This window comes from Aspergillus caelatus (genome assembly GCF_009193585.1).
Source record: "Aspergillus caelatus strain CBS 763.97 unplaced genomic scaffold BDV27scaffold_3, whole genome shotgun sequence".
NCBI classification, from domain to species: Eukaryota; Fungi; Ascomycota; class Eurotiomycetes; order Eurotiales; family Aspergillaceae; genus Aspergillus; species Aspergillus caelatus.
The window spans coordinates 1-18,929 of NW_022475266.1; the positions used below are offsets into that span (position 1 = coordinate 1).

Consider the following 18,929-nt stretch of genomic DNA (forward strand, 5'->3'; position numbering starts at 1 on the left):
TTGTTTTATTTTTTTTTTTTACCTTTCTGTGGCTGCAATCTTGCCAGGATCCTTTTAGATCATTTTGTTAAACGGCGTCTCAGGGGCTATGTTGTAATCATTGAACGCTTTACATATATTGTCTCTTGACTATGACGATTGATTGATCGACCCGGCCCACTTGGCAGCTCCAGACTTTCCTTACTTTCAGGCTTCTTTAATTTTGCTAGCCCTCGATGGCCAATCCCCGTTTCTGGGCCTAACCTGGATTCCGGGAGACCCAGCGGTTTGGAACAGATCAGCCCCCTTCTTCGTTTCTTTGGATTTAATGATGCGCCACTTCCCGTCATGCTCAGATGTGAAAGCCACTACAAGCATTAGGTCCTTCTAGTTCCCTCGTGAGTTGAACGTGGCAAGACTGCAGAATCTGCTGTTGGGATTTGGGACCATAAGAAAATTTAGGCCAGGTAAAGAAAAAATTAAATAAAATAAATAAATAAATAAATAAAAAATACCAACAAAAAGGGACAAGGAAGAAACCGCAGGCGAATACTCCGAACTGGTGCAATAAAAGGCCAAGTGCCCGGACCCTCATTTCCCACTACAGTCTATCTGTTCCAGATATCCCCTCGTTATCTACCTGAGAGGATTCAGTCAGCCTGCAGGGGCTCTCTTTGACTCTTGACCCGCTTCTAGACATTTTCCATTTCAACTATCACCATACCTATATTATAGTCTTGCTGTCTTCCTGTTCCATATCACGCCGGATTGTGCTCCAGTTGGTTCAACATATACTCGTACGCCTTCAGTATCCGCTCAATCGTCTAGGTCTCACTTGGGTGGCGGAAACAGGCGCCTCGTTTCGGAAGTCGCTTAGCTGTTTGTACGCCGTGACGGCCCAACTAAAGTAATTAAAGCACGGATAAGAAGGTATAGACACTAGCTGCCCAATAGTCGGTCCACTGTGGGAACTGTCGTTTGTCATTTTGCTGAGATGTCTATCCCTAATCAGGATACAGTGGTAGGCTTCCATCAGTCACCACCTGAGGCCTTCTTTTCGTTGCCAGAGACTGGTTGCATGACGGGGGTTCCACGCCTTCGTGCGATGGATGAGTCGATGAGTGTGATGTCGATGTCGGCACAGTCGAGCTACCCATCCCTGTTCCAGTCAAGTGCGGAGGTACCTCCGTTCTTCGTGACATACCGATGGTGGGAGGATGAAGCAACCACCGTGCTGTGGGCCTTTGACGTTGAGGATATCAAACGAGTGATCCAGTATGGTCTGTATCGAGATGAGAACCTGCCTCGTTCCTCCCTGCAGAGTCGAAATGCTTCTGCCGTAGACAGTTTCCTGCTCACACTAGTCCAACCGAAGGAGAGTGCTTATATCGCCAACCTGTCATTTATCCAAAAGGTCGAGGAGATCATTCGCCGGTGCAAAACAAACACCCCATCACTCGTCGCTTGGAGTTGGTTCCCGCCCCAAGTGACCCGGGACCTGGATTCCGCTGCCATTGCGGATGCGATTGATGCTGAGAGCCACTTGCATTTCACTCGCATTCCCTTCGAAGAGCTGGTCCGCTACTCCTTGGGTTACCCTGCGATCGCTGTCGAATGGTTTTTACAGCAGCATACCGCACTGTACATCCATCTGCTGAATTACTTCAATACCTTCCCTGAGGAGATAGTGAGGTACACCAAAGTCGAACAAGTAAGTGGCCCGTTTCCCTTGTGCTTGATATTCGCAACAGATAGCTAACATGTCGGTGAAGTATCTTCGAAATCGAAGCCCATTTGCTCACCGCGCCTTGCTTCATTGCCTGCTCACAGTGCAATCGGGAGGAAACTATGAGATGCCGAGCGCCACACCTGGCTTCGAATTCATAGCAGATCCGATTCAGAGTCTGTTCAAAGAGCTCCCGCCCAGCTTGACGTCAATTTTGAAAGTACTTTCTGTCCTGAGAGTTCGCTTTGAACGACAATATGTGCACGCCCGGACGATGGATTGGATCCAACCCTTTGATATCGACTTCTCCCTCTACGAAGACTTGACAGGATCGACATCCGCTGCAGATTTCGCTCGCACCTTAACGAACGCCGACGAGCGCAGCTTCTCCGCACTGACGCCGCAGCAAGTCATAGCAGAAGATCCAGTGGTAACGAAACTACTGAGCAAGTGGGAGTCCCTCAGCATCGAAGTCTGGGAATGCTGCACTGCACTGCCGGACATGATCCCATATATTCAAGACTGTGTACAAGTACGAAGGCGGACTTCCCTTACCTGGGCCCCCCCCCCAAACCGGCATCAATTTGTGGCTAACTGAGCTGTTTCCCAGGCCCTCCTTGTCATTCGAAACTATCACTCATTTTCCGCCATCATCAACGGACTGCGGAAATATAGCATCACCGATTCTGTCTTCAGCAATAATGGTGCTGCTGGCGCAATGGCTCTGAACCCGATCGTTCCTCCCGATTTGCTCTTCCTCATCGTGCCTTATCAGAACTACGCTGCCTATCGGCAACAGTTCCAGTCGTCGCCCGGCATCCCCTGTCTCATCCCACATATTAGAGAGTACCAACAGCAAGGGCAGCCGGCCTTGCTCCAGATGTTCCAGAGAATGCGCAACGCTATGCGCTAGTTGAACCCACCTGTGCCGGACACACACACACACACACACAGCATCTATCTCTTCCATATAATCGAGAAGCTCGAGGATATGAATCGTATACGTCACGATTTTTTTGCATTGAGCATGTTTGGGTTTACGGGATTTTGTAATAAATTGGCGCTGGATTTCAACTTTCACGGTTTAAGTAAGGGTTAGTTCCGCATATTTGGTTCGTATTGCAACCACTTTCCTTGCTCAGCGAGTTATCTGTTAGTTTGTGAAGCATCTCTTTTGCTCTGGATATGTATTTCATGCATACGTTAAATATTCGTTAATTGAAGAAATGTACCCATGCCAGAGAATATGTAACAAGCCCGGATCTTCTTTTCTCGTTATCATTATCCCAGCAACCAGTGCTGAGATTCGCAAAGGACAAAGCCTTCGATCTATGATATCCAAAAATCAACTGAACTCACCCGCCGCGTCTAGTCAACAAATACAAGGCAACAACAGACACGCACCTCGCCGTATTAACAATCGCATATTCTGCAACCACATGATCTAACCCAAACATCAGCAATAACCAAGTCAGCCCCTCCTTCACCAACATATAGACCACCCAAGAAAGGCCCAACCCCCACCCAACACACGAGACAATAACCAAGCCGAGCAAAAGTGCAGCGTTAATCTCCGCACCCCAGCGATTCCTCACCCACACGGCCGGATTGTGTCGTCCTCGTCGGCTGTGCTGCGCCGGCTCAGCTCCTCTTCCGATGGGTCTCAGACGTCTTGGCATTTCCGAAGACCCCAAGGAGGAACAGGATACGGTTCACGAGCATAAATACCGTCATGCCAATGTTGCCCCAGGTGAGGAGGTTCTGCCACGCCCAGGGGTCGACGAAGGTGTCCCAACCCACGCCGCGGTAGGTGGCGTAGAGATGGTTGATGTCGCTGAAGACGTAGGCGAGGATGTAGTTGCGGAAGACTTTGGGGTCGTTGGTGTTGTGGTGGATGAGGAAGCTTAGGAGGCCGAGGACTGCGTAGATGTTTCCTAGTTGGCCGGCTAGGACGACGCTGCTTGGATGGATGGTCTCTGGCGGTGGGATGTTTGGTGTTGAGTCCACGATGAACTTGTTAAGGTCTAGGAGAGGGAATATATAGCCGCCGAAACTGTGAATATGGTTATTTGGAGGTCTTTGTTTCAAATCGATAGCTGTAAAACGCTTTTAGTTTGCTGTGCGTACCAGGATAAAGGCTCAAAGACCCTGAAAAGAAAGTGCGGCCAGGCGGGAACGTCGACACCCATGGTGACGGTATTGATGTGGGTTTTCTTTCTGATGTGTATATATATATATATATATGTATATATAAAAGTGAATATATGTTTGTTATTTATATCAGTGTTTTCAGCGTAAGTGTATTAAGAAGGGAACGGTTGCTTGTTTTGAAAGGAAGGTGATATGGTGAGGGTATTTATACAGAGGAAGAACAAAGAATAGGTTGGGTTGGCACAGCTGGGGGCCGATATGAACATGGGGCCCAATGGTATGGGAAAGCTTAAGCAGACTAGTTCCCTGACTAAACTGCAGCTGCACAATTTCCAAGAGAAAAGGTGGAAGTAAATTCCCAGGGATTGACATGGGTTGTTTTCCGCAACCATTGCCGGAGAGGTTGGCAAATTAAACTTCCTGTTTAGGAAATCCCGGCTCCATCAGGCGTGGGGGCCAATGATCAGTCAGCCGTGCACGTGCCATCTAGAATTGGTTCTGGTTCGGAATACGGGGCGATAAGTCAAATCTCAATTAATACACTACACACGCCATCGTCATCATCACCTTAACCCCATTTTTTTTATCTCCTCATATCTATCAACAACAACTTCAAACCCCAGCTCGGCATGTACCAAGTTACTGAGACAAAATGGCCTGTGTAATCAACTCGAGCAATTCGATAGGGCTGACTAATACTGAATGATATCTTGACCACTAACTTCCGATGGTGTGAGTGCGAACAATGGACTCCAACGGCAACTTTGCCCGGTCTTTCGATGAATCCCTTACCCGTGAATTACCCCAACTGCAAAGCCTCCGCATTGCACCTCTCCGCCAACCAGTCTCCCGCATCCTCAGCATCCCCTCGCCGCTTGAACCCAATGCAAGTGGAGTTCGAGAGCCAAATTCCATCCCTAAAAGCAACAATTCAACTGGAGTGCTGCCTGGCCGGAACGACTCCGGTGGGCTCACAGAGAGCGTCAACGCGGCACGCGCAAAGAAAAATGACCATACAGTAGATGCGGTCTCAAGCTTACAACCTCCTCCTAAGCCTATTCTCCCGGAATTTGTCAACCTCCGTGCTCTGGAGCGATTCCCTTATTCTTCATTCGACGATGACTCTCATGCTCGCAAGCGCCGACGGTTGGAGATCCAGGCGGATTCCTTTGGAGAACATCTGCAGCTGCCAATTCCGCAGGCGCACAAGGAACCACGACCGCCGCCATTCGGACCTTTTGCTATTCTTAATGGCCTGAACGAACCTCCGCCCAATGCCGCTCTTCTCCCTCCGATCGAAGCCGGTTCCATCACGCAGCTGCTGACCAAACCCTCACGAGGTACTTCCTTTGTGGAACCCGCGCTGTTGACTGCCAATACAATTGTTGAGAGCCAAAGTGTGGAGAGGATAGAGGGCAGGATCCATGAGATTCTGGATTCCCCTGTGGATGAGAACACCGTGGATGACGAGCAGACCAATATAGAAAGTGGTCTCTTCGATGATGCTAGCGTTGATCAGATAGGACACGAGAAAGGCAATTTGCAAATTGACAAAGAGGCCCAACCCCGTGCGGAAGAAAAGGAGCCGCTGTCCCCGAGGACAAGAGGGCGCTCCCGCAAGAATCTTCGTAAATGGACCGAGGAGGAAACAACTGCTCTGTTGCGTGGCGTGGTTAAGTGTGGCATTGGCAACTGGACTGCGATATTGGCACAACCAGAGCTTAAGTTCAACAAGCGGAGTGCTTCAAACCTAAAGGATAGGTACGGCACCAGCCGTGACCCTACTGAGAAAATGTGGGCTGACAGGAGACTAGATTTCGCGTCTGCTGTCCTTGGGCTTATCGGTAGGTTATTGTTGTTACTGTATTCCCTGGCTTTGCCTTCTAATCCTTTGAAGTGCTGCCGACCCCAATGAGGCTACGAAGAAACTTCGTGATACCCTGGCCGATGCACTCTCACGGGCCGAAACAGAGGGTACCGATGGCGCCCCGGGGAAGATTCGCCTTCCACACCCATGGCCTGCCTCAGAGACGCCGCCGGGAGGTATCTCAGCCGGCAGCTCTCAAGAGTCGTTGCCTTCTAGCAGTACCCCGGCCGAGGAGTCCGAGTCTAAAAGCTCGACTTCTCAAGCTAAACAAGCCTCGTCGAAAACAGGGCCTACTCTTTCTAGCAAATCCAAGTCTACCTTAGCATCTCTTGGCATCCCGGAGCCACATTTCACCATGAAGTCCCGCCGTCGGTCTCGGCGTCCATTCACTGTCGCAGAAGATGAAGCTCTGCTGAAAGGCTATGCGGTACACGGTTTTCAGTGGACACTAATTCAACAGGACAAGCGACTGAACCTCGGTCATCGTAGAGCAACCGATCTGCGAGACCGGTTTAGGACCAAATTTCCCCACGCGTACCGTGACGGCGGGTCTGTCAGCGGTAACTCGTTCAATCAATCCGAGGTATCCGGTCTCAAAGATGGAAAAGACCGGGCGTCCAGTAGCAAGCGGAACTTGCAACCTACCAAACCACCTCCCAGCAGTCAAAATGGCAAGTCAGATAACTCTGAGCAGTCCGCATTAGGACCCATTGATCCTGCACTCTCCCCTCCTGCTCCACCGCCGGGCCTTCCTCTCGAAAGCATGGCAGGTGCTCCTTCGACAGCCGTGTTTTCCTTCCCGTTGGATGAAAATGCTGCCAATCCATCAGGCGTGGACCCATCTTGGGCAGATAACACTCTTGCCCCAATGGTTTGGGATGAATTGGCATGATTGCAACGCAACTTGAAACTTTCTCATACATTCCCCTTTGCTAACATGATCTCAGCTATGGGGCAGGCACATCCCAGGATTTCCTTAATGTCTTTTATGTAAATTCTTTCGAATATTTTACTTTGCGGCATGATGCCCATTTTCTACAAACCCACTTCCGGCAACAGGTTTCTTACATGCTATACCATATATGGCTCAGTAATGTGTTCTACCGGTGGTAATGGTACACGCACAAGCGAGATAAACACCAAACGAACCCACGCTTTTTGACCTTCAACACCCGGCCCTGTTTCTTATTTCAGGTATATGCTTTTGACTACTCACATACAATTGATATCATGTACACAATCGCAAAAATAACCCGGCAAGTCACCAACAATGATCTTTGTCTAAACCGTCAACACCTACAGAATCGAAAGTGGGAACTGAACTAGATATTAAATGCCATGTTTCGCCTTTAGAAAACAAGAAGAATCGAGCATCAACATGAACGCTATTTTGCGTGGGAATTCCGCCAAGACAGACAGACAAGGTAACCTTAAGAGATGCACCAAAGACAAGAAGGGGAGGAAGGGAGGAAGGAAAATCGCAGTACGGGCGTAATCGCAGACCACCGGTCATAGATTAACACACCCGCCTTGAATTGAAGAAGGCAAGGTAAAAAAGAAGAATGAAAACAGCATAGCTAAAGCAAGACCCTCATTTTCAATGACGATCCACCCCACAACCCAACTCTACCAAGCATTGCGGTCCCAGTTCGGATCTGCACCACACACATCAGTTAGCAAAATCCGCATTACAATCAACACCCGTAGAAACAAAACCAAAAGAAAACAGAAAAGGAGAAAGAGAAAGAGGGGGGGGGAAGTAAACAAACCCTGTATAAAGCTCGCCAAAACCTTACTCCCCGTCTGCAAGAGCGGATGGCCGGCAACAATCTGCAAGAAGCGCTGCAACCCCTCCCTGCGGTGTTCGATGACATCGTCACTGAACCGATTTGTGAACACCTTCCCAGGCAGCGGCGGGATAGTCACCCTCGTGCTTTCGCGCTCCAGGATATCGCGGAAGTATTCGAAATCGGAGTAGCGACGGCGCACGACGGAGTGCTTGAGCTTAAATGCGGGGATGTTGGTGCGACAGACGATTTCGTACGAGGTGTACATGTTCCGGGATGTGCCATGGGTTTGGGGGTTTCGGACCTAGTGAAATTTGGGTTAATTGGTTTTGAGGATGTTGGCAGGGGGGTGTAGGGGGGTGTTCTATGTATGACATTGGGGTAGGGTGGGGGGGGGAAGTTGTATGTCGCGCGACCAAGGCCGAATTGAATTTAATTGATACAACATGTATTTTCTTCCCGGGTTTTAACTAGCGATAGTGATAAACATACCTCAATCTCGAGGAAATTCTCTGGAGGACCGTAGATTTCCTCAAAGGTCTGCTGTCGCGACTCGGGGACGGCTTGCATTGTGACGGGGATACAACCTGTTGCGAAACAAGATGTTGAGTAAAGGTGGGGAGAGGAGAGAGAGACCGCGGGGAAGCTTCAGCCGCCGGACGACCAGGGGGGAAGTGGAATGCTCGGTTTTCTTTCCTTGAAGTTCGGCTTTTGGGAGGTTTGGCGGTAGATATAATATGGGTAGTGATGGGCTCGTTCGGAGGCCGCGGAGCGAAAAGACGCAGAGGATGGTTGGTGGATTTCTGTCAAAAGAGGGAATTTTAGTATGACGACGACAGGCGAACTGATAACTGATTTCAATGTTCTCTTAGCGTCGTATTCCTGGCGTATGGTTACGTTCCGTGATTGGGGGCGCATCGTTGTTCCGTTCCGCTGTCATGTTGGGTCATGTGATTGCTCTATACTTCAAGTTTTATCCCACATAGTAATTGATTCCTACCCCTAGGTTATATCCGGCCAGTGGCTTAAACCCGCGTATCTTCCGTTCCTGATTAGTTTTGGTAGATGGGTAATTAAACGGTCACTGGTCGGGTTAAAAAAAAAAAAAAAAAACAAAGAAAAGGAAAGAAAAGGTTCCATATAACTTTTCAGTTTGGGATTCTTTACTCTTGTCAATGAAGTGATAATGTATGTACTTTTCTGTTTTCAAATGGCTACATAGTAAAATGACAATTGTGATAGTGTTTCATTCATTGGCTTTCCCTTTCAGCCCCGCACTGCTGCTTCTGGGTGTTGGCCCCAATTTAACTTTATTACTTTCAGATTAATGTCCGTATACTAGTAGTCGGATATCATCCGTTCCAGCTGAACATGTGGAGTTAAACCCCCCCCGTCATGAAGCGTCTGACTGCCGGTACCATTGGCAAGCACTATGTCGATCCTTCAGCTGTGTGGGGCTTATATCAGCCGTCTGTTCAGCCCATCCAGCTGGGACTGCCGCCATAAATTAGCTATTTATTTAGCATCCAGCCCTAGTACTCATTTACCTCCGATCCATAATACCACTATACTTTCCCCCATCCTCACTCACATATTCCTCACTATCAGGGAAAACCTATTATACTTTATCGTATCTTATCAGAAACCAAACAATGTCTGACAACGAAGTACGTACACACAGTATGAAGCTCTTGCATCCACTTTATTAAGCACTAAAACATAGGATCTCGATTCTAATGATGTCGAACAAACGACTTGTCCAATGACCAGTTCTGATCTGAGGAAGGGTGGCTATGTTGTGATAAAGTGTCGGCCCTGCAAGATTGTTGAGATGTCCATGTCTAAGACCGGTAAGCATGGACATACCAAGGTTCATTTTGTTGGCATTGATATCTTCACGGGTAAGAAACTAGAGGATATTTGCCCGAGCACTCATACTATGGACGTTCCGGTTGTTCATAGACAAGAATATCAGTTGGTATGCTTTGACTCCTTGATACGAGCTTTCATAGCAAGTACGTGTGCTGATGGGATTTTCTAGGATGGAATCGATGATGATGATGATGATGATGATGACGGATGCCTTTTATTGACCGACATGAATGGCAATACTAAAAACGATGTTCCTGTACCTCAAGGAGTACTTGGTCTCGCCATTAGGGATAGTCTGGACAGCGGCGATTCCAGCAGTGAGTTAAGGAAACCTTTGGTCAACTATTATGCTAACGGATTCCTAGTCGTTACGGTTATCAATGCTTTGGGTGAGGAGGCATGTATAAGCATTAAAGATGCGGAATAACGTGAACTCGAGACTTGACCATCTCAAGTTCTATGATTATGTTTCGAGACGGTATCAAAATTTAGGCCATATATGATATATCTCATAAGAGACCTCTTCTAGTTCCTAGTCCATATTCTTGATAATTATAACATCCAATTTCCACTATTTTAATTTCTATTCTAACGTCGGGGATGTTGTTTCCTGGTGTCAATTTCATTATTTGAATAAGCGAAGTTATGTTTGCCTTACTTCGGGGCCCCTGTCCGAATGGGTTGGTTGCACTTCCGCCCCCCTTCAGGCGCTTTTGAATGACATCAAACAATAACCGGCACGGTTTCTATCATGAAACGCTGCTCCAGAATAGCTGCACCGGTTCATTTTAGGTTTTCATCACCTATGCTCCCTCGGCTGTCAATCTTACCGTCAAGCTCGCCGCCCTTAAGTTGTCGTCTATAAAACTTAACTTGAGGTTCACACGGCTGACCCCTCACCTCTCCTTGTTCGTCCACAGCAACGTTGCATGTTGAAGATGCAGGGAACCGACATTTCGAGAACAATTGGATTGACGGCGCAGAGTCCCTTGAAAAATACAAGCCCCGGGGGTTTATCATCCTGTTATGATTGGAGATGTGCTTCCACGGACGATACCGCATTGTGGACAAACTAGGCTTTTGGGGGTTATTCGACTGTTTGGCTTGCTCGCGATACTCGCCTTGGAACATTATGTTGCTGTTAAAGTCTGTATAGCAGACTCAAAGTCGCGCGAGGCCAACATTCTCCGAGCCCTTTCTCCACCATCACCACATCTAGGGTATATAGTTTTATTCCTCTACTATTGGACGAATTCGAGCTGAATGGCCCCAACAGAACCCCATTTTTGCTACACAATGACTCCTGCACGGTGTAATCTCAAGGAAGTGTCTTTTAGTCACTTATTCCCTTCTAGAAGTAGCGCGGGCTCTAGTAGGTGGTCTCACACTAGCTATTGCCTATATACATTCACGAGGTTATGTCCATGGAGGTTTGTTCCAAATACACTGGAATTACTTAATGGTCCAGATATGCCTCCGGCTAATATCAATATTGTCCTTTTTATCTAGATATCTATCTTCGCGATATATTAGTCAATCTTCCATCAAGTTTTCGATCGCCTTTCAGTCGAGCAGCTATACGAAGACTATGGAGAGCCGGGAAACAAGTTCCTATTACGCAACGCGATGGGCAACCGCTTACACCAAACATCCCAGCAAAAGCAGTATTGCCGCTATATCTGGGGAAAGATGCAGAGGAATTTTCACTTTCGAGACATTCAAACCTGACTTGGAAATTCGTCAGGGGAAAGATTGCCATACACCGCCAGCAGGACGTCCTCCAGAAGCTTGGTTTGGAACCGCAGACTTCTTCTCTCTCATATTCAGCAAATGTTTGGAGCTTGGCTGTGGCAATTTGGGAGATCCTTGGGATGAAGGCTATTTTCAGCAGTGAATATGCTACAGTAGATGAGATGATCGCTCATCAAATTGATGTGTTGGGACCTCTACCTCTCAAGTGGTTTGAGGGTTGGGAAAAGCGAAATCAATATTTCGATAACGATGGTTATCCCAAGGATGGCAGGTATGTGTGGCCGTCGATCGACGAAGGTTTGGAATGGGCGAGTTTGACAGAGAGGAAACAGCCGCGATTCTAGACCTGATGCGTCGAATGTTAACATTCCGACCAGAAGAAAGGCCAACAGCTCGAGGGGTCCTACAGTCGAGGTGGATGGTCCAATGGGTACTACCAGATTTCGAGCGGAGTTCACAGATGGGGTAGACAAGCCCCTGTCACTGTACTTGGAAGTAGTTCTAGAATTGTAAAACCAGGAGGGTTGCCGTCATTCAATCTATACTATAAGACCCTTTATTGTATCGCCTAAGAAACACGATACCGGGGATGCTCGTCGGAGGTTATTATTTTGCTCTACCATCCATGAAAGCTCATAGAATGTCATGTAGAATAGACAGGGTCTGTTTGAGAGGTGGGTGTCTTACCGGACAGCCTACTACTATACGAGGTCCGAGTCAGTTAATATCAGAAGAACGCAGGTCAACAACCCCGTCTAAACAATACCAACGTTAAGCGCACGACGGTTTGGCATCATCATCCGTACTCACCCTGAAGGGGCATCCATCGACCTATTGACCGCGCGGAAGCTACACGCCGGCCGGGTAGTAGTTGGGTGGGTGATCGGCAGTGAAACGCGGCTGTTGTATGTTTTTTATGTTTTCTTTTTCTTTTCTATAGGCATCACAGAGGTCTTTTTAGAATGAGGTCCGGGTAGAGCAGGGGCGGGTTGAAGAGGGCGTGTGTGGTTATGGGTTTTGTTTCCTGGAATCGGGTGGTGGTGTAGATTTCATATCTAGATAAGTGGATTTTCGTTTCTCTTGGTGTTTTGTTTGGGGGTTTACTTTTTCCTTTTTTCCCTTTCGCTTTTGTGGTGTTTGGTATAGGGGAGAGGAGGCTATATTGAGGTATGGCCACTATGATGTATCCGTAAGTACATACATGTCATATGTTTTCATTGTAGTAAAAATCGTCAATTAAATCTGAACAGTAGAAGATATTCAAAGCAACAAAACGTCAATAGTCATACAGTTGTCAACCTGAGTAGCAAGAGGTAGTAAAATGAAGCAGTTCATAGTAAACCAGCTCAAAATGCGCAACAAAGAACATTCGATTTGTCTAATACACCATAAGAAGAGCTGAAAACCCGCGTGAAAGTAACAGACCAATTTCCCGTTAAACCGTTAGAAGAACAAGCAATATGAAAACGAACCCAAGGCGGATCAATGATGGGAACTTAGATGGTAAAACATGTGGTACAGAAAAATAACAATTCCTCAATGTCCAGATATCGCCAGGGACAAACCATAAATTATGCAAGTGGATCAAGAGAATATTCTACTCTTGTCGGCTGCGCTTTGCGCCATGGGGGTTCCATGATCCGTCACCTCCAACCCCTTGGTTAGGAGGGAAGAAGTTTTGATTGAAAGCCGGATTAGGGCCTTGGAAACCGCCTTTACCTAGCAGAACAGCCGTGGTCAGAACATGTCTACATGGCTGGGTGGAGATTATATCACTCGCAGCGAGACATACCTTGCATAGCCATGTTTCCTCCCATGCCGCCCATCATCGGGTTCATACCACCAGACATCGGGTTCATGCCCATACCACCCATCGGGTTCATATTCGGCATACCCATCATGTTGGGACCTCCCATGCCGCCGCCTCCACGGCCGCCGCGCATGCCCCCGGGTCCACCTCGCATGCCGCCCATCATACCTCCGCGGTTATTGAAGCCGCCATAGTTTTGCATGCCGCCCATCGGGTTCCCGCCGAAACCTCCAGCCATCGGGTTTTGGAAGCCCATTGGATTCTGGAAGTTCCGGTTGTTGAAACCTCCCATGTTATTATTCATGCCGCCCCGGGAGTTGAAACCGCCGCGGCCACCACGGAAGCCGCCACCGCCACCACCACCACCACCACCACCCATGTTGTTCATTCCGAAGTTCATGTTCTGCGCAGGTGAGTTGAAGCCTCCAGACATCGACCGAGCCTGGTTGTCCTTTCGCATAGGTGCATCCTTCGGGAGTGTGCGGAAAGGGTTTGGTTGGGGGTTGGTATAGTTAACAGAGTACTTCCGTCCTGACGATCCTGTTGTACTATAAGATTCGAGCTTATGTTTGGTGGCAGTCGCGGCCTGAAGCGTAGTAAATTCAACAAAAGCTTGCCTGGTTGCGCAAATTATTTAGCACGCTACACCCCAACAGCTCAGTCATAATTGCTTACCCTTTGCTCTTGCCATTCACCTTGTGTTCGCTGAACGTTACATCCTTAAGTTCATCCTCGCAGTCGGCCTCACGGACCCAACCACGGATATCATCATCAGTGGTCCACCAGTATAAATCGGAGATAAGCAGGGCAGGTGTGGCATCCGGGTCTGATGGGCGGTCGTCATGCTCTTTGCGCTTTACACCCTGCGGAGGAGCTGGCGTCTCTGTTGCCGCTTGCTGCTGCGGGTTTGACTGTGTTACATGTTCCCCATTGGGCGCTGTACCTTCAGCATGCCCCTGCTGCGCGTTGGTGTCTGCAGCGCCATCGCCATGGGCAGGACCGCCATTCTGGGGCTGCTCTGGGGCGTCTAGGATAAGCTCGGTGTCATCATGCTTGATATCATCCTCTCCGCCTTGTTCATTGGCGTTATATCCACCACCATCACCATAGATGTCAATATCGAAGTTATCATCTTCAGTAGCCATGGCGTTAAGATATGGATCGGAAGCTCAAGGCAAATTTTTGATTGCTTGGATAGTGAAATATACAGTCCTTTGTTTCTTTTCTCAGATTCGTTGAATCAATGGAAGTACATGTCTGCAGACATAGACCGTCAATTAGCACGGAAGTTGCCATCGCTTGAGAGTGAAAGGTCGCTGCACGAGTCTCCCAAGCAGTAAGGGAGTAACACTGGGTCATGTTTGTAGCAAATGCCAAATTCCACTTTGCAACTTCTTAAAGCAACAGGGGCGAGTGCAGTATAGACAGACAAAAGGATGAAAAAAAGGCTCGAAAATACGTACAATCCGAAGCGACAACAGCTTCAAAAATGAACAAAGTCTTCACCAGTCCGTAAATCTGATAGCTCTGAAACGGAGATACAGAGCGGAACTTTTGTCTCAGGATTTCAAATACAGGTAAGATAAGTATGGCAAGATTTTCTTCAGTGAAAATAGGAGAGGGAAAGAGATGAAGATGGAAGTAATTCCACAGGAGATGCGGCGCCGAGTGTCAAGTTCTGCTGCCACAGTTCAAGCAGCGAGCGTACTTTTTGCTAGAGAACAAAACTGATATAACTTTCCCAGCGGGAGTACACAGAGAGCAAAGGAAAATTAGCAGAAGAGCGCTGTCAGGTTGAGGTCAGTTTAGCCAGTTCCGCAGAACACTGATGCGAACGGGAAGTACAGAGGGACTTGCGCCCAGTTTGTATCCCCTGAGTCGTAAGCCGTCAGCGCACGGGTTGTGAGGAAAGAGAAAGTGGCGAAAGAGGTGAAAGAGAGATGGGGAGGGGAATGTTTTGAGGTTGAAGAGAAATCGTTGGTAGGCGAACAATCCCTTGAATCAATAAGACGTGTCCGAAGAAGGACGTGCCGAGTGGAGCGCGCAAGAAGAGAAGGGAAGGCGAGAGCTTGCCTTTGGATCTCGAAGGAGCTGCGGTTGTGGAGCTGGACCCGGAACGCGGCTCAACTGTACTTCCGAACCCCGGAAGGCCAACTCTCCTGTTGCGCGCGTGTGGATGATCTGTCGATTGTCTCTTGTCCAGATCGCCTCTTTTCGATTCTTCAATTCTCTCTCTTTTCTCTAGACCATCTTGACTCACTCATACTACTTTTTTTTTTTCCATTCTCACTCCTTTTCTTCTCTTCTGATCAATTCTCCGTCACAATGTCTGAAACTCTCCAAGAGCTCGCCGACATCCCCAAGGACTTCCTCCGTGAGGGTACCCTCTTCGTCCGCAGATGCACCAAGCGTACGCCACACCACAGTCGCTTTGATATTATTTGACCCTAAACTGACTCAATGGTATACAGCCGATAAGCGCGAATTCATCAAGATCAGCCAGGCCGTCGGCATGGGCTTCCTTATCATGGTACGAAACCCTCGAATCTATGCATAAACTCATTGTCCGTGAATAATGGTTCTAATTACAATACAGGGCGCCATTGGTTACTTCATTAAATTAAGTAAGTCGGTCGCATGTGCAGTTAATCCTCAGGAGGAACACTCAGAACCCTGGAGATATGACTGCAGGTGACAACCGATCGATAACTAACATCGCTTCCTTAGTACACATTCCCGTCAACAATATCCTTGTCGGTGGCGCATAAACTATGAGCGACATTAATCAACACTCGATAACCTACTACCTTAACTTGATGTGGGGATGGGATTCTGCATAACGAAAAAGGGGGGGGAGAATCCGTCCATGCTTGTATCCGATACCCGTTACTCTTGCTGCGTTAAAACGAAATATATGGATGGGAAATGGAGGTGTTTGACTCATCTTTCACTTGATGACATGCCGTCAGTGCGTGATGGAGGTGGATTTTGCTGCATGAAACATTGTAGCGATGTCTTTGATTCTGTATAAATAGCGTTTCCTGACCCTGTGAAGCATTCGGAGAGGATAACTTGAGAGATTTATCTAATTTTTCGATATGGCTGTTGAATGGGAGTCTAATTTCAATCTCATAAATCCCGACTTGAGCTTGGTATACAAAAAAAGGCTGCGCTCGCATTCATTTTCGGCTCCAAAAGCAGACCATGCTAATTAAACAGGAACACTATTTCGTAGATCACCATATTTCGCCCGCGTACTCGTCATCTAGCGTCCGCCGATATACGGGTCGACTTCGGAGGTGATGGACGGTTTCCTTGAACTGGTCATATTCGCGCACGGATTTCAGCCGGCAATCGTAATTTTTGGAGACCGGTGGAGTCCCCTCGTCCTCGGCAGCGCCGCCATTCCAGGAATGTACTGTGCAGGTGCCAGTTGAAAGGCCCCAGCCATTCCATGACGTCGCTACAAATCATCATTAGAATGCATGCATCTCCGCGGTTTCACCGGGGCCAGACTTACCAGCTAGTACAGGTGCACTAGGATGCCAGCTTGCGTCTCGGACACACGTTTGCCAGGCTAAGTCGCCAGAGCGGCTGCTGAAATCATACGCACTGTTGGTCATGTCGGGGTCTTGCGGTCGAGTGTCCACTGTTGCTTGACCGACGTCGATTGTTCCGGCAAGGGTTGCATCCAAGTTGTACACATAAACTTTGCCGTCTGCACTTCCAGTGTACACATATCTAGAGTTCGTGCTGTCTGGAGGCGAGAAATGGCATCGTATCAGAGTTTTGAGGACCCGATGACCTCGGAATGTGACTACGGAGCAATCGTGTGGGTGCGCCTCGTAGTAGTTCTCGGGGTATGGCTCGAATCTGTAGTCGAAGCCGCTAGTGTAGTCCTGAGCGTCGATTGTATCGAACTTCGCTGAGGTCATCATTTTTCTCAGGTCCCAGAGTTTCATGTTCTGGTCCTTGCCATTAGAAAGCACATATCGACCATCACCCTTGCTATCGACGTATGTCAGTCCTTCCGTATGTCCGATGAACACGCCGGCTTCACGTCCGTCGCCCATTGAGCGCCTGTCCCACACTCGTAGCGTGCTATCATCGGACCCGGAGTAGAGAATGTGGGGAGAAGACTTGTCACCAAAGCAGACAGCATTCACGTCATCCTCGTGGTTGCGTAGGCGTAGGATTGACTGTCGGGTTTCGAGGTCGTAGACAATAACCGAGTTATCCGATGTGCCTGCTACGATTTCACGGCCGTCACCTGAAAACCGAACCGACCAGATCTATTATATTCACGTTAGAACAGCAAGGGAACATGGGACGTGTGAGAAACATACACCAAACTGTCTTCCATTAGAGGATGACAGGTCCAATACCGAGGGCTCAGAGAAATCAAGCGGATCTGTAGGAGCAAGACAAACAAGGTTCCGTATGGAAGTATACGCCAAGAATTTGTTGTCTGGACTCAGGGTGGCATCGGTGATAGTCCACTGGCCAAAAGGGTAGTTCACAGTTTTGTAGTACTTCCATTCATACGGGTTAGACGTATCGTACATCCTAACCCTGAAGTCCTGGGAACAGGAGAAGAAAAAGTTACCATCATCGGAGAACTGCCCCGAGTAGCATCTTGAGTCGAAGTGAATGATCTTGTCGGCAACTGAACCAGGTATAAGACCCTATACAGGCAGAACGTCAACATCAACCGCATTTGATGTTACACGGCCAAACACTCACTTGAGTTATCGACTGTACCTCCTGCCTCGGACCAGACAGATCAATACCTAGTTCTCGCCACATTGTCCTCGTTGCAAGACTTTTCCTCCTCTTTTTCAACTCATCGGTGTAATAGGAATTGCTTCCAAAGTCGCCAGAAGCCATTAATTTTGCTCCTTCTTCACTAGGTACTAGGGGTGCCGGATCACCCCCACCTCGCCGTGTTCGTCTCCTGAATCCAAAGAAGCCAGCAAGCTCATCATCTTCATCTTCATCTTCTTCGTCCATTTGGCCACCAGCCCTACTGTAATGGAGAATATGTCGCAAGCCGTTTGACGCCAGTAAATTCAACAACCGGGCGGCGGAAACTGCTAGCAATCGGTAGTGAGAAAACGTAAGCCGTACTCAATGAGGATATGGAAAGATGGGCATGGTCGAAATACCTCGGGAGTGTCTGCCACCGGCCTGACCCGCCGCTTCTCCAGACTGTTCCGAATTTCCTTCGTCCATGGAGAATTCAATATGTATATTACCTAGATGTAGTTCAGGGTCTGCATGAAATTGATCGTCGACAAAAGTATTAGCATCGGGGGTGCAACTGGACATGGCGGAACAACAATACCGAGATAATTTAGATGAACGCCGTAGAAGCCGTCCTCGTCGTCCTCGTCGATGAAATTATCCTCATCCGGATGGGGTATTTCCTCTGAGTGTTCAGAAATTTCAGTCTCAGGTTCATAGTCCATATCATCTTCCTCATCCTCTTCAAGCCATTCTCTGGCTGGATGCCATATAGCGGGTGAACCTCTCGACGCTGGACGGTCGCCACTAGCGGGATGGGGGTCGGGGGAACTCATAATTGGGGGAGACTAGGAGGGGTTAGGGATGGGCTATGGGTGGCAGGATTGGCCGCAAGGGTCATATCAAACACTTGATCAGCTTCCAATAGTATGTACGAGGATAGACAACGGGCGTCAATTGACCGGCAGTTTGGCTCCGAATGGGATTGTCTTATCGATACGGTTATGTCATCCCGCGGCAGTCTCCGCTTTTCCTTAACTCCTATCCCCGAGAGGCTTATCTACGTCTATCCATGTTCGGCGGACAAGAAGGTTCACAAATCGTATAAAGCTACCAAAGAAAACCTGAATATTGAAACATGGTATCGTGACTTTCGTAAACATAACCCTTTCCATAATCCATCGGACTCCCACAGCTCTAATCCCATTACATCACTGCATCGTGTCGTTGATATCCATCGAT

At 48.3% G+C, this 18,929-nt stretch overlaps 10 protein-coding genes across 10 annotated transcripts; 6 read left to right on the top strand and 4 right to left on the bottom strand.

Moving 5' to 3' along the window:
• Nucleotides 1–1,057: 1,057 nt before the first annotated feature.
• On the top strand, nucleotides 1,058–2,618 carry BDV27DRAFT_140341 (uncharacterized protein; the record flags this gene model as incomplete). Its single annotated transcript, XM_032069638.1, has 3 exons — nucleotides 1,058–1,690; nucleotides 1,752–2,237; nucleotides 2,316–2,618. 3 exons carry the CDS (start codon nucleotides 1,058–1,060, stop codon nucleotides 2,616–2,618), a joined length of 1,422 nt encoding a protein of 473 aa, XP_031933493.1.
• A 631-nt stretch (nucleotides 2,619–3,249) lies between these two features.
• On the bottom strand, nucleotides 3,250–4,189 carry BDV27DRAFT_61212 (uncharacterized protein). The gene is made up of 2 exons (XM_032077090.1): nucleotides 3,833–4,189; nucleotides 3,250–3,758 (listed from the first exon to the last, which is right to left on the bottom strand). Exons 1-2 carry the CDS (start codon nucleotides 3,892–3,894, stop codon nucleotides 3,347–3,349), a joined length of 474 nt encoding a protein of 157 aa, XP_031933494.1. The 5' UTR covers nucleotides 3,895–4,189; the 3' UTR covers nucleotides 3,250–3,346.
• Nucleotides 4,190–4,411: 222 nt separating this feature from the next.
• On the top strand, nucleotides 4,412–6,800 carry BDV27DRAFT_61233 (SANT/Myb-like DNA-binding domain-containing protein). Its single transcript, XM_032077091.1, has 3 exons — nucleotides 4,412–5,617; nucleotides 5,671–5,700; nucleotides 5,754–6,800. Exons 1-3 carry the CDS (start codon nucleotides 4,602–4,604, stop codon nucleotides 6,613–6,615), a joined length of 1,908 nt encoding a protein of 635 aa, XP_031933495.1. The 5' UTR covers nucleotides 4,412–4,601; the 3' UTR covers nucleotides 6,616–6,800.
• Nucleotides 6,801–7,283: 483 nt separating this feature from the next.
• Nucleotides 7,284–8,345, bottom strand: BDV27DRAFT_61236 (sorting nexin-3). Its single transcript, XM_032077092.1, has 3 exons — nucleotides 8,003–8,345; nucleotides 7,493–7,814; nucleotides 7,284–7,378 (listed from the first exon to the last, which is right to left on the bottom strand). The coding sequence occupies exons 1-3, from the start codon at nucleotides 8,078–8,080 to the stop codon at nucleotides 7,350–7,352; spliced, it is 429 nt and encodes a 142-aa protein (XP_031933496.1). The 5' UTR covers nucleotides 8,081–8,345; the 3' UTR covers nucleotides 7,284–7,349.
• Nucleotides 8,346–9,052: 707 nt separating this feature from the next.
• On the top strand, nucleotides 9,053–9,962 carry BDV27DRAFT_119399 (translation protein SH3-like domain-containing protein). Its single transcript, XM_032064860.1, has 4 exons — nucleotides 9,053–9,177; nucleotides 9,234–9,488; nucleotides 9,552–9,699; nucleotides 9,748–9,962. Exons 1-4 carry the CDS (start codon nucleotides 9,163–9,165, stop codon nucleotides 9,807–9,809), a joined length of 480 nt encoding a protein of 159 aa, XP_031933497.1. The 5' UTR covers nucleotides 9,053–9,162; the 3' UTR covers nucleotides 9,810–9,962.
• A 716-nt stretch (nucleotides 9,963–10,678) lies between these two features.
• Nucleotides 10,679–11,603, top strand: BDV27DRAFT_140346 (uncharacterized protein; the record flags this gene model as incomplete). The annotated part of the gene is made up of 4 exons (XM_032069639.1): nucleotides 10,679–10,739; nucleotides 10,774–10,812; nucleotides 10,892–11,405; nucleotides 11,456–11,603. The coding sequence occupies 4 exons, from the start codon at nucleotides 10,679–10,681 to the stop codon at nucleotides 11,601–11,603; spliced, it is 762 nt and encodes a 253-aa protein (XP_031933498.1).
• A 949-nt stretch (nucleotides 11,604–12,552) lies between these two features.
• BDV27DRAFT_61281 (uncharacterized protein) lies at nucleotides 12,553–14,419 on the bottom strand. Its single transcript, XM_032077093.1, has 3 exons — nucleotides 13,620–14,419; nucleotides 12,927–13,561; nucleotides 12,553–12,853 (listed from the first exon to the last, which is right to left on the bottom strand). The coding sequence occupies exons 1-3, from the start codon at nucleotides 14,087–14,089 to the stop codon at nucleotides 12,732–12,734; spliced, it is 1,227 nt and encodes a 408-aa protein (XP_031933499.1). The 5' UTR covers nucleotides 14,090–14,419; the 3' UTR covers nucleotides 12,553–12,731.
• A 735-nt stretch (nucleotides 14,420–15,154) lies between these two features.
• Nucleotides 15,155–15,778, top strand: BDV27DRAFT_61288 (translocon subunit SSS1). The gene is made up of 4 exons (XM_032077094.1): nucleotides 15,155–15,354; nucleotides 15,416–15,474; nucleotides 15,541–15,568; nucleotides 15,672–15,778. Exons 1-4 carry the CDS (start codon nucleotides 15,270–15,272, stop codon nucleotides 15,710–15,712), a joined length of 213 nt encoding a protein of 70 aa, XP_031933500.1. The 5' UTR covers nucleotides 15,155–15,269; the 3' UTR covers nucleotides 15,713–15,778.
• On the top strand, nucleotides 15,666–16,077 carry BDV27DRAFT_61300 (uncharacterized protein). Its single transcript, XM_032077095.1, has one exon. The coding sequence runs from the start codon at nucleotides 15,769–15,771 to the stop codon at nucleotides 15,973–15,975; it is 207 nt and encodes a 68-aa protein (XP_031933501.1). The 5' UTR covers nucleotides 15,666–15,768; the 3' UTR covers nucleotides 15,976–16,077.
• A 3-nt stretch (nucleotides 16,078–16,080) lies between these two features.
• Nucleotides 16,081–18,607, bottom strand: BDV27DRAFT_119408 (WD40 repeat domain-containing protein). Its single transcript, XM_032064861.1, has 6 exons — nucleotides 18,289–18,607; nucleotides 18,110–18,217; nucleotides 17,688–18,034; nucleotides 17,291–17,629; nucleotides 16,465–17,236; nucleotides 16,081–16,407 (listed from the first exon to the last, which is right to left on the bottom strand). The coding sequence occupies exons 1-6, from the start codon at nucleotides 18,521–18,523 to the stop codon at nucleotides 16,181–16,183; spliced, it is 2,028 nt and encodes a 675-aa protein (XP_031933502.1). The 5' UTR covers nucleotides 18,524–18,607; the 3' UTR covers nucleotides 16,081–16,180.
• Nucleotides 18,608–18,929: the final 322 nt, after the last annotated feature.

Excerpts from the sequence above, each read along its gene's own strand:
- BDV27DRAFT_61212 (XM_032077090.1), bottom strand. The coding sequence starts at position 3,894 with ATGGGTGTCGACGTTCCCGCCTGGCCGCACTTTCTTTTCAGGGTCTTT. Across the intron at positions 3,759-3,832 it reads GTCTTTGAGCCTTTATCCTG|TTTCGGCGGCTATATATTCC; the intron begins GTACGCACAGCA and ends CCATATTCACAG.
- BDV27DRAFT_61233 (XM_032077091.1), top strand. The coding sequence starts at position 4,602 with ATGGACTCCAACGGCAACTTTGCCCGGTCTTTCGATGAATCCCTTACC. Across the intron at positions 5,618-5,670 it reads GCTTCAAACCTAAAGGATAG|ATTTCGCGTCTGCTGTCCTT; the intron begins GTACGGCACCAG and ends ACAGGAGACTAG. Across the intron at positions 5,701-5,753 it reads TGCTGTCCTTGGGCTTATCG|TGCTGCCGACCCCAATGAGG; the intron begins GTAGGTTATTGT and ends AATCCTTTGAAG.
- BDV27DRAFT_61236 (XM_032077092.1), bottom strand. The coding sequence starts at position 8,080 with ATGCAAGCCGTCCCCGAGTCGCGACAGCAGACCTTTGAGGAAATCTAC. Across the intron at positions 7,815-8,002 it reads AGAATTTCCTCGAGATTGAG|GTCCGAAACCCCCAAACCCA; the intron begins GTATGTTTATCA and ends AAATTTCACTAG. Across the intron at positions 7,379-7,492 it reads TTTGGCGAGCTTTATACAGG|ATCCGAACTGGGACCGCAAT; the intron begins GTTTGTTTACTT and ends TGTGTGGTGCAG.
- BDV27DRAFT_119399 (XM_032064860.1), top strand. Across the intron at positions 9,489-9,551 it reads ATAGACAAGAATATCAGTTG|GATGGAATCGATGATGATGA; the intron begins GTATGCTTTGAC and ends GGGATTTTCTAG. Across the intron at positions 9,700-9,747 it reads GGACAGCGGCGATTCCAGCA|TCGTTACGGTTATCAATGCT; the intron begins GTGAGTTAAGGA and ends ACGGATTCCTAG.
- BDV27DRAFT_61281 (XM_032077093.1), bottom strand. The coding sequence starts at position 14,089 with ATGGCTACTGAAGATGATAACTTCGATATTGACATCTATGGTGATGGT. Across the intron at positions 13,562-13,619 it reads GTGAATGGCAAGAGCAAAGG|GCAAGCTTTTGTTGAATTTA; the intron begins GTAAGCAATTAT and ends TTGCGCAACCAG. Across the intron at positions 12,854-12,926 it reads AGGAAACATGGCTATGCAAG|GTAAAGGCGGTTTCCAAGGC; the intron begins GTATGTCTCGCT and ends CTGTTCTGCTAG.
- BDV27DRAFT_61288 (XM_032077094.1), top strand. The coding sequence starts at position 15,270 with ATGTCTGAAACTCTCCAAGAGCTCGCCGACATCCCCAAGGACTTCCTC. Across the intron at positions 15,355-15,415 it reads CGTCCGCAGATGCACCAAGC|CCGATAAGCGCGAATTCATC; the intron begins GTACGCCACACC and ends AATGGTATACAG. Across the intron at positions 15,475-15,540 it reads GCATGGGCTTCCTTATCATG|GGCGCCATTGGTTACTTCAT; the intron begins GTACGAAACCCT and ends ATTACAATACAG.
- BDV27DRAFT_61300 (XM_032077095.1), top strand. The coding sequence starts at position 15,769 with ATGGGATTCTGCATAACGAAAAAGGGGGGGGAGAATCCGTCCATGCTT.
- BDV27DRAFT_119408 (XM_032064861.1), bottom strand. The coding sequence starts at position 18,523 with ATGAGTTCCCCCGACCCCCATCCCGCTAGTGGCGACCGTCCAGCGTCG. Across the intron at positions 18,218-18,288 it reads CGTTCATCTAAATTATCTCG|ACCCTGAACTACATCTAGGT; the intron begins GTATTGTTGTTC and ends AATTTCATGCAG. Across the intron at positions 17,630-17,687 it reads AGGTACAGTCGATAACTCAA|GGTCTTATACCTGGTTCAGT; the intron begins GTGAGTGTTTGG and ends CTGCCTGTATAG.